The sequence below is a fragment of the Bombina bombina genome, chromosome 3, assembly GCF_027579735.1.
Source record: "Bombina bombina isolate aBomBom1 chromosome 3, aBomBom1.pri, whole genome shotgun sequence".
NCBI classification, from domain to species: Eukaryota; Metazoa; Chordata; class Amphibia; order Anura; family Bombinatoridae; genus Bombina; species Bombina bombina.
Genome location: NC_069501.1, coordinates 611,824,162 through 611,836,224, shown reverse-complemented (window position 1 = coordinate 611,836,224; position 12,063 = coordinate 611,824,162). Strand labels below are relative to the sequence as shown.

General features: G+C 34.7%; 1 protein-coding gene across 1 annotated transcript in view; it reads right to left on the bottom strand.

The window, feature by feature from the left end:
• The window catches only part of LOC128652451 (CUB and sushi domain-containing protein 2-like), a 1,617,569-nt gene that overhangs the window by 621,633 nt on the left and 983,873 nt on the right, over positions 1 to 12,063 (bottom strand). Inside the window, 1 exon segment of the mRNA XM_053705390.1 lies at positions 3,053 to 3,165. Coding sequence (XP_053561365.1) covers positions 3,053 to 3,165 — 113 coding nt within the window.

Sequence of the window (12,063 nt, the reverse complement as noted above, 5' to 3'; positions counted from 1 at the left end):
TAGTCAGAGAATTACATGTAGATGTTTTTTTTAAAGTTTCATTAGTTGTTTCAATAGGGACAAAATATGTGTAAAGTTTTAGGGGCCGATTTATTAAAGTGCATGCGGACATGATACGATATAGCGTATCCTGTCCGCCGCACATCGATAAATCATTGCGCTTATGCAATGCCGCCTCCTGTAGATTTGCGGCCAATCAGCCGCTAGCAGGGGGTGTAAATCAGCCCGATCGTATAGGATCGGGCGGATTGAAGACCACAGCCTCAGAGGCAGCGGACAAGTTATGGAGCAGCAGTCTTTAGACCGCTGCTTCATAACTGCGGTTTCCGCAGAAACAAGGGGAACAAGAGCCTTCCGGCCAATGTTAAATTTACCCATTAGTGTCTATAAAACAATGGGAGCTGCCATGTTGTAACTTAGGTTAACTTCTCTCTGCTGTGGCCAATTTGGGACAGATATAAATAGATCAATAGAGTGTGCAGCCAATGGCTGTGTGGAATATAACAGTGTTCTGCACTTGAATTTCTAACATGAACAGAAATGCTCACAATTTCAGAATGGAATTACAGGAAAAGGGGACACAATAAATAATGAAAGTATATTGCAGAGTTTTGTTTATATATATATATATATATATATATATATATATATATATATATATATATATATATATATATATATATATATATATATATATATAATTTTATATTATCACCTCAAAGTGTTTAATATCCCTTTAACTACCCTGTGATCTCAGAGCAGGTTTAGCCAGCAGAGATATAGAGCAGGAAAAATGAAATATTTATTCAAAGCAGTGATTTATTTTCCATCTCAAGAGTCAAAAAAGTCAATGTGGCTGAATATAAATGTGTTAAGAGAAATTAGGAAAAAACGTAGGGCATTTAAATTATTCAAAGAAAATAGTACAGACTCAAAATTCCATATTTATATGGAATGTAACAAAGCATGCAAAAAAGGAATCAAATTAGCCAAAATTGAAAATGAAAAATTAATTGCAAAGGATTCTAAATCTAACCCTAAAAGGTTCTTTAAGTACATAAATAGCAAAAAATCTAATAAAGACAATATAGGTACATTAAAATGTGGGGAGGGTAGCATGATTAACAGTGAAAGGAAGAAGGCTGAGATACTAAACCAGTTTTTTTCTTCAGTATACACAAGAGAGGAACCATTGGATGATACTTTGGAACAAAATTGAACATGCCAGCCCATACCAATAATTGAGTATATCAGCAACAAATTGGATAATATTAAGGTAAATAAAACTCCAGGCCCAGATGGAATACACCCAAGGGTGTTAAGGGAATTTAGCACTGTTATAGACAAACCTCTACTCTTAATTTTTCAAAACTCATTTTCCTCAGGCATGGTACCCAAGGACTGGCGTAAAGCTGATGTGGTGCCACTCTTCAAAAAGGGAAGTAGGGATGATCCAGGAAGCTATAGACCAGTTAGTCTGACATCAATAGGGTGGAAGATATTTCAAGGGATTATAAGGGATTATATTGATTAGCATATTCGTGTAAACAAGATTATGAGTTCTAATCAGCATGGTTTTATGAGAAATAGATCATGTCAAAATAATCTAATTGGATTCTATGAGGAAGTAAGTAAAAATATAGATAAAGGGGAATCAGTTGATGTGATATACTTAGATTTTGCAAAGGTGTTTGATACAGTGCCACATGAGAGATTAATGCACAAAATTAAGGGACTGCGAATATCTGAAAATGTTAGTTTATGGATAAATAACTGGATAAAAGATAGGGAGCAACGAGTAGTAGTAAATGGATCATACTCAGATTGGACAAAGGTAATCAATGGAGTACCCCAGGGATCAGTGCTGGGCCCTATTCTTTTTAATATTTTTATAAATGACTTGGAGCTAGGATTAAATAGCGACATCTCTATTTTTGCAAATGATACTAAATTAAGTAAGGTCATTAGGTCAGCGCAGGATGAACTTTCGTTACAAAGGGACCTGCAAAAATTAGAAGTATGGGCAGGTAAATGGAAAATGAGATTTAATACGGGAAAATGCAAGGTTCTACATTTTGGAAGTAAAAATAAGCAGCCAATGTATTATTTAAATGGGACAAGGCTTAGCCAAACACAGGAGGAAAGGGATTTGGGGGTAGTAATAGATAACAAGCTAAAGATGGGTGCACAATGCAGGGCAGCAGCTTCAGCGGCTAATAAGATACTAGTATGTATTAAAAGAGGCATTGACACAAGGGAATAAAGCATAATTCTGTACAATGGGGACCAATCGCAAAAAAAGATATTGCAGAACTAGAAAAAGTTCAGAGAAGGGCCACAAAACTAATAAGGGGATTGGAGAATTTAACCTATGAGGAGAGGCTAGCCAAACTGGGTCTGTTTTCTTTAGAAAAAGGCGCTTAAGAGGTGACATGATAACTTAAAAAAAATATATTCAAGGCCCATATACAGAGATGGCAATTTAAGGTTGGAGGAAAGGAGATTTAATCTTCTGTAACGGAAACGTTTTTGCACTGTAAGAGCAATAAAATTGTGGAACTCATTACCAAAGGAGGTAGTGAATGCCAATACCCTAGATACATTTAAAAATTATTTGGATACATTTCTGTCTATAAACAAAATTCATGGATATGATTGCTAGTATTAAATGGGTCACCTTTTAGTGGGATTATTTAAGATTAACTGGAGCTTTTTGTATATATTTTAGATTTGTATAGGTTGAACTCGATGGACTTCGGTCTTTTTTCAACCTCATCTACTATGTTACTATGTAAATGACAGCATCATAAACCTTATAGTTGTTAGTGTTTACCACATTTATCGCTTCTTTTCCCACATCTTCTAGAGAAACTTGGTACAAAACCTGTTATTATAATCAGCTGTACCTAAGATATACCTTGTTCTATCATATTAACTGAAATACTAAGACTCGTAGCAAAACATTATAGTTCCAATGTTTGACTAAACCTGTTTTTTTTCTTTTTTTTACTTGTAAAAATAACTTACATATATATATTCATGTAGAACTCACCTTCATATGAAGCTTTAAAGCCCAGATTACTGCCAGATGTATCTGTCCTGAAGAGGAGCCACATTTGATTGTTAGAGCTCACTATTAGATCAGGAAAACTAGCACCGGTTAAGCTGTATTGAAATGGACAAGAAACAAAAAGAAAGATCATTGAAAAAAATGCATCAAATAACTACACAATACAAGCAACAGTATATTTATAATTATGCATTTACCCTGTTTGAAGACTTTTTTTTTTTTTTTTAATGTATCCTAAAGTTTCAACTATTTATTGGGATTCAGACCGAATTTTGCACTTTACCTGATAATATTGATTACTATTTGCGTAATAGCAAATAAAATCCCCATTTATATTATAGCACTAATAAACAAGCAGTATGCTGTAGATTTATAGCATCACATTTATATAAAGAAATATATATATATATATATATATATATATATATAGATATATATATATATATATATACACATGGAGCATATATACAGTATATATATATATATATATATATATATATATATATATATATATAACTCCACAGGAACAAACAATAGCATCAGCACAATACTTAAAAGAACACTTCTTTTATTATAACAACATCAGGATAAAATACAGCAACGTTTCGAGTCGCTTGGACCCTTAGTCATGCTAAGGGTCCAAGCGACTCGAAACGTTACTGTATTTTATCCTGATGTTGTTATAATAAAAGAAGTGTTCTTTTAAGTATTGTGCTGACGCTATAGTTTGTTCCTGTGGAGTTGTATATAGGAGGGTGGCCGGCCTCCTCAGCGTGCGTGCACAAATGTGGAAAAGCTGAGAAAAAATTACCTTCAAACTCTCACTCCAAGAGAGATAAAGTTAAAAAGTGCTGGACTTTTAATTCTGTTTGTGTATATATATATATATATATATATATATACATACATAGAACATATATACAGTGTGTATATATATATATATATATATATATATATATATATATATATATATATATATGTATATATATATATACAGTGGATATAAAAAGTCTACACACCCCTGTTAAAATGTCAGGTTTCTGTGATGTAAAAAAAAATGAGACAAAGATAAATAATTTCAGAACTTTTTCCACCTTTAATGTGACCTATAAACTGTACAACTCAATTGAAAAACAAACTCAAATCTTTTAGGTAAAGGGAAATAAAAATAAAAAACTAAAATAATATGGTTGCATAAGTGTGAACACCCTTTTATAACTGGGGATGTAGCTGTGTTCAGAATTAAGCAATCACATTCAAAATCATGTTAAATAGGAGTCAGTACACACCTGTCATCATTTAAAGGTCCTCTGATTAACCCCAAATAAAGTTCAGCTATTCTAGTAGGTCTTTTCTGACATTTTGTTAGTCGCATCCTACAGCAAAAGCCATGGTCCGCAAAGAGCTTCTAAAGCATCAGAGGGATCTTATTGTTAAGGAGAAGGGTACAAAAGAATTTCCAAGGCATTAGATATACCATGGAACACAGTGAAGACAGTCATCATCAAGTGAAGAAAATATGGTGCAACAGTGACATTACCAAGAACTGGATGTCCCTCCAAAGTTGATGAAAAGACAAGAAAAAAACTGGTCTGGGAGGCTGCCAAAAGGCCTACAGCAACATTAAAGGAACTGCAGGAATATCTGGCAAGTACTGGCTGTGTGGTACATGTGACAACAATCGCCCGTATTCTTCATATGTCTGGGGTATGGGGTAGAGTGGCAAGACGGAAGCCTTTTCTTACAAAAAAAACATCCAAGCCTGGCTAAATTTTGCAAAAACACATCTGAAGTTTCCCAAAAGCATGTTGCAAAAGGTTTTTTGGTCTGATGAAACCAAAGTTGAACTTTTTGGCCATAATTCCAAAAAATATGTTTGGCACAAAAACAACACTACATATCACCAAAAGAACACCATACCCACAGTGAAGCATGGTGGTGTCAGCATCATGCTTTGGGGCTGTTTTTCTTCAGCTGGAACTGGGGCCTTAGTCAAGGTAGAGGGAATAATGAACAGTTCCAAATACAAGACAATATTGGCACAAAACCTTCAGGCTTCTGCTAGAAAGCTGAACATGAGAGGAACTTCATCTTTCAGCATGACAACAACCCAAAGCATACATCCAAATCAACAAAGTAATGGCTTCACCAGAAGAAGATTAAAGTTTTGGGATGGCCCAGCCAGAGCCCAGACCTGAATCCAATTCAAAATCTGTGGGGTGATCTGAAGAGGGCTGTGAACAGGAGATGCCCTTGCTTTCTGACAGATTTAGAGTGTTTTTGCAAAGAATAGTGGGCAAATCTTGCCAAGTCAGGATGTGCCATGCTGAAAAACTCATACCCAAAAAGACTGAGTGCTGTAATAAAATCAAAAGGTGCTTCAATATGCAACCATATTATTTTAGATTTTTATTTCTCTTTACCTAAAAGATTTCAGTTTGTTTTTCAATTGAGTTGTACAGTTTATAGGTCACATTAAAGGTGGAAAAGGTTCTGAAATGATTTATCTTTGTCTCATTTATTTACATCACAGAAACTTGACATTTTAACAGGGGTGTGTAGACTTTTTATATGGGGGAGATAAACTGAAATTAAAATCCTCCATGTCTCAAAATTAAATCAATGTAAATATTTGCATAGGAAATTAGCACATCTAGGCAAGATTCCCCGCTCGCTTTTCCCCAGAAATACCTCATATACAATGTTACCAATGCTGAATTCTGGGTAAGATATGCAAATTAGATATGCAAATTCTCAGTTTTTTTGCTTCAAAATACTGTTTTAACACAGCTATCCTTTTAACAGGATTATTGCAGCAAACTAGAAATCACTCACTATACAGCCTGTTTCGTTCTTTTTGGAACTCATCAGTAGGAGATAGATTTACCAAGGCAGCAACCAGAAATCTAGCTCCTACTGATGAGTTCCAAAAACAAGGAAACAGGCTGTCTAGTGAGTGATTTCTAGTTTGCTGCAATAATCCTGTTAAAAGGATAGCTGTGTTAAAAACAGTATTTTGAAGCAAAAAATGGAGAATTTGCATATCTAATTTATTTGCATATCTTACCCAGAATTCTCTTGTGCATTGGTAACATTGTATACGAGGTATTTCTGGGGAAAAGCGAGTGGGGAATCTTGCCTAGATGTGCTAATTTCCTATGCAAATATTTACATTGATTTATATATATATATATATATATATATATATATATATATATATATATATATATATATATATATATATATATATATAACAATTAAAATTATGGGGAGGCGAAAAGTGAGTTTAAAATCCTCCACTATATATATATATATATATATATATATATATATATATATATATATATACATAGAACATATACAGTATATTATATATATATATACAGGTGGCCCTCGGTTTACAACGGTTCAATTTGCACCGTTTCAGAATAACAACCTTTTTTCCCAGTCATGTGACTGCTATTGAAAAGCATTGAGAAGCAGTGCATTGATTAAAATAGCCAGTAGGTGGAGCTGTTCGCATGTGTTGCAGCAAAGCCAAGCAAGCTGAAATTAATCAGTTTAACCAGACCTGAGCTTTCGAGCAGATTTCAAAAGAACAAGATCTTCCTGTCTATAAAATCAGTCGAGATTGGAATGCATAGAAAGAACTGTTTGCAGAAAAATGCAAGTGAAGTCTGTGTTGTGTGATTATATTATTAGGTTTATAATGCTGTTTAGCAAATGTTTTTGTTCATTTAACTTAGTTTAATTATATATTCTGTGTTGTGTGATTATTGTATTAGCTTTAATAATGCTGGTTAGCATTTAAAGTCTTCATTTCAAAGCTTTAAAAATAATGTATTAGGTGTTACTTATGACAATTTTGAGAGGGGCCTGGAGCCTAACTCCCTCACTTCCCACTGAATTTACAACCATTTCTTCTGGAACCTAACCTCGGCGTAAACTGAGGGCTACCTGTATATATATATATATATATATATATATATATGTATGCACATAGAAGAACATACATACAGTATATATATATATATATATATATATATATATATATATATATATATATATATATATATATACTCCAAAGAAAAACCTTTGCACCCGGTTTCTTCAATAGCGATGTTACCATCCCTATTGAAGAAACCGGGTGCAAACTTATTTCTTTGGAGTGTGTTTGGAGACTCTGCACCAGCCATTGTTACCTTACAGGGAGTGCTAAGGTTGTGTAAGATATATATATATATATATATATATATATATATATATATATATATATATATATATATATATATATATATATATATAGAAATATGCTGTATCTCAAGCTGCATACAGTAATACGCTGTGCATTTTTGTTAGCCCAGTTGTAATGCTTTGAAAATGAATTAATCAGAATGTTGGCGTTCTTCTGTTTTCATTTATTCTGCAGTACATAAATAATTAAACATTTATGATAGGAATGTATTTGCAAATGTTTAATTTATGTTTTTCAGTTAATAAAACAATAATCAAATATGAGAATGTAAGTCAGAGCTAGATTTGTATTTAGCAAAGCAGACAACTGATAGTGGTAGACATACTTAAAGGGACAGTATACACTTTGTATTAAAACTTTTTGGAGTCTTCCAATAGAAAAACATATGTGAGCAGAGTCTAAAACAGGATTTGCCACTGTCAGTGAGTTAACAAAATCTCCTTTTTTTTGGCTTCAACAGAAAATATAAGATAAAAACTGCAACTTAGGGAGAGATATGTGACAAGGTTAGGCTTGTGTAGCCTGCTATGTGCTCTTTCAGTTATCAGGACAATAAAATCCACAATTTTCAGACTTAATGGGACAGTCTAGTCAAAAATAAACTTTTATGATTCAGATAGGGCATGTAATTTTAAATAACTTTCCAATGTACTTTTATCATTAATTTTGCTTTGCTCTCTTGGTATTCTTAGTTGAAAGTTAAACCTAGGAGGCTCATATGCTAATTTCTTAGCCCTTGAAGGCCACCTCTTATCTGAATGCATTTGACATTTTTTCCACAATTAGAAGGTGTTAGTTCATGTGTGCCATATAGATAACATTGTACTCATTCCCATGGAGTTACCTAGGAGTCAGCACTGATTGGCTAGAATGTAAGACTGTCAAAAGACCTGAAATAAGGGGTCAGTCTGCAGAGGCTTAGATACAAGGTAATCACAGATGTAAAAAAGTATATTAATATAAGTGTGTTGGTTATGCAAAAATGGGGAATGGGTACTAAATGGGTTATATATCTTTTTAAATAATAAAATTTCTGGCGTGGACTGCCCCTTTAAACTACAGGAAAAGAGGGCAAAATAAATAATGAAATGATATTGCAAATCTGTTTTACTAAATAATTATACATTTTATATTCCAATCTCAAAGTGTTTATTTTTTTCTTTTAAGGAGGACACATGCCTAGCAAATTATGTAATGCCCATTTTTATCTTATGTTTTATCTTATGCTATATGAGTGCTAGAGACCTCAGTATCAATTAGAGACTTTACTTGGTGATTGTATATTAACATTTTTGCAAATCAGCAATGGTGCACATACATATTGACATTGAAACCAGTGGGCATCATTGGGGCAAAACAGCATGTATTTACCAAATCATATGTTTGCTTAGGGGCAAAAGAAATTAAAATTTCACCCTGGCTGCATTCATTTTTGTGACATTGCTTTTAAAGGGACATTAAACATTCATGCACTTTAAGTCTGGGTGCCGCCATTTTGGAGCCTATGTTACACTGCAGGTATCTGAAGGAGATATTCTGCATATGTGCAAATACATCAGCACTAGAAAAAATAGAAGGGAAAATTTCAGCATAGCTAGAGGTAGGTGGCATATAACCTCAATATGTTTTTTATAAAATGTATTTAATATTTAATGTACCTTTAAACTCTGGACAAATCTGTCTAGTTACTCTAGTAACTAATCTTTAGGCACACACAAATCAGAGGAAATAATGGTGTTATATTTCTAATGTGTGACTTATCGGCAGGATCATATTAACAAATCATGTGCCCATTAATGCATGTGTTGATATTGTATAAAGGACATGGACACTAATTAGCTGAGTTGTCAGTGCTTTAACTATTCCCAGTATTTCTGTCTAACACTAAGGAGCAAACAGTTGTAAGGAATATTTTGCCGTTTTCTATTTCATAAACTAAAAGTCAAAATGAATTGAATAGTGATGTCTAGTAGTAGAAAATTCAACTCTCAGGTGGGGTCAGATGTCCAATATAGATTTGATTTAGCATGTTCTGCCTCATAATTTAGTAATAATGTTAGAGAGAAGAACAAAACCTACAAATAATTGATGCATATATTTAATACAATTCTTACTGCCAACATCCACAGGTGTCACACTGCAAATTATTTGATGATTATACTTATGCCTTTATAGAAAAATCTACAGGCACAACTATATTATCTTTATATTAAGAAACAACTGGAAATCTTCATGAAGTTAAAGGGACAGTCAACACCAGCATTTTTGTTGTTTTAAAGGATAGATAATCCCTTTATTACCCATTCCCCAGTTTTGCATAACCAACACAATTATAATAATATACTTTTTACCTCTGTGATTAACTTGTATCTAAACCTCTTCTGACAGCCCCCTGATCACATGACATTTTATTTATTATCTTTTGACTTTCATTTTAGCCAATTAGTGCAGTGTCTGCCACAATTCACGGGCGTGCTCACAATGTTATCTATAGGAATTACCTGGACTAGCTCTCCCCTGCTGTGAAAAGCAAATACAAAAGCATGTGATTAGAGGCGGCCTTCAAGGGCTTAGAAATTACCATATGAGCCTTGCTAGGTCTAGCTTTCAACTAAGAATAACGAAAGAACAAAGCAAAATTGGTGATAAAAGTAAATTGGAAAGTTGTTTAAAATTGCATGCCCTATTTGAAACATGAAAGTTTTTTTTGGACTTGACTGTCCCTTTAAATAACTGTGATTTACTGTATATATAATTATATGTTTGCAACAAAAAATCCTCTTGACGTGTGAAAATCCTGTGTGTACATTGTGCTTTTATTTAACCTGTTACATACATATATATATATATATATATATATATATATATATATATATATATATATATATGTAACAGTACATAAAAGATCAGCACTCACCAACTGTTACAACCACTCTGTGCACGGCCAATTGATATGCAAAGAAATTCACACTGAAGTAGGATAGGACCCGATGTTGATCCGTTTGATCCCACGACAAAGAAAGCTAGCACCAGAGATTAATGTATCACCAGTTTAATGCCAGATAAGCATAACGTTTCAGCCCCCACTGGAGCCTTGATCACATGCAGCAATTCACAAGCCTGACTTTTTTCTTGTGAATTGCTGCATGTGATCAAGGCTCCAGTGGGGTCTGAAACATTATGCTTATCTGGCATTAAACTGGTGATACATTAATCTCTGGTGCTGGCTTTCTTTGTTGTAGGATCAAACGGATCAACATTGGGTCCAATCCTACTTCAGTGTGAATTTTTTTATATATACTGTATACAGGGAGTGCAGAATTATTAGGCAAATTAGTATTTTGACCACATCATCCTCTTTATGCATGTTGTCTTACTCCAAGCTGTATAGGCTCGAAAGCCTACTACCAATTAAGCATATTAGGTGATGTGCATCTCTGTAATGAGAAGGGGTGTGGTCTAATGACATCAACACCCTATATCAGGTGTGCATAATTATTAGGCAACTTCCTTTCCTTTGGCAAAATGGGTCAAAAGAAGGACTTGACAGGCTCAGAAAAGTCAAAAATAGTGAGATATCTTGCAGAGGGATGCAGCACTCTTAAAATTGCAAAGCTTCTGAAGCGTGATCATCGAACAATCAAGCGTTTCATTCAAAATAGTCAACAGGGTCGCAAGAAGCGTGTGGAAAAACCAAGGCGCAAAATAACTGCCCATGAACGGAGAAAAGTCAAGCGTGCAGCTGCCAAGATGCCACTTGCCACCAGTTTGGCCATATTTCAGAGCTGCAACATCACTGGAGTGCCCAAAAGCACAAGGTGTGCAATACTCAGAGACATGGCCAAGGTAAGAAAGGCTGAAAGATGACCACCCCTGAACAAGACACACAAGCTGAAACGTCAAGACTGGGCCAAGAAATATCTCAAGACTGATTTTTCTAAGGTTTTATGGACTGATGAAATGAGAGTGAGTCTTGATGGGCCAGATAGATGGGCCCGTGGCTGGATTGGTAAAGGGCAGAGAGCTCCAGTCCGACTCAGATGCCAGCAAGGTGGAGGTGGAGTACTGGTTTGGGCTGGTATCATCAAAGATGAGCTTGTGGGGCCTTTTTGGGTTGAGGATGGAGTCAAGCTCAACTCCCAGTCCTACTGCCAGTTTCTGGAAGACACCTTCTTCAAGCAGTGGTACAGGAAGAAGTCTGCATCCTTCAAGAAAAACATGATTTTCATGCAGGACAATGCTCCATCACACGCGTCCAAGTACTCCACAGCGTGGCTGGCAAGAAAGGGTATAAAAGAAGAAAATCTAATGACATGGCCTCCTTGTTCACCTGATCTGAACCCCATTGAGAACCTGTGGTCCATCATCAAATGTGAGATTTACAAGGAGGGAAAACAGTACACCTCTCTGAACAGTGTCTGGGAGGCTGTGGTTGCTGCTACACGCAATGTTGATGGTGAACAGATCAAAACACTGACAGAATCCATGGATGGCAGGCTTTTGAGTGTCTTTGCAAAGAAAGGTGGCTATATTGGTCACTGATTTGTTTTTGTTTTGTTTTTTAATGTCAGAAATGTATATTTGTGAAGGTTGAGATGTTATATTGGTTTCACCGGTAAAAATAAATAATTGAAATGGGTATATATTTGTTTTTTGTTAAGTTGCCTAATAATTATGCACAGTAATAGTCACCTGCACACACAGATATCCCCCTAAAATAGCTATAACTAAAAACAAA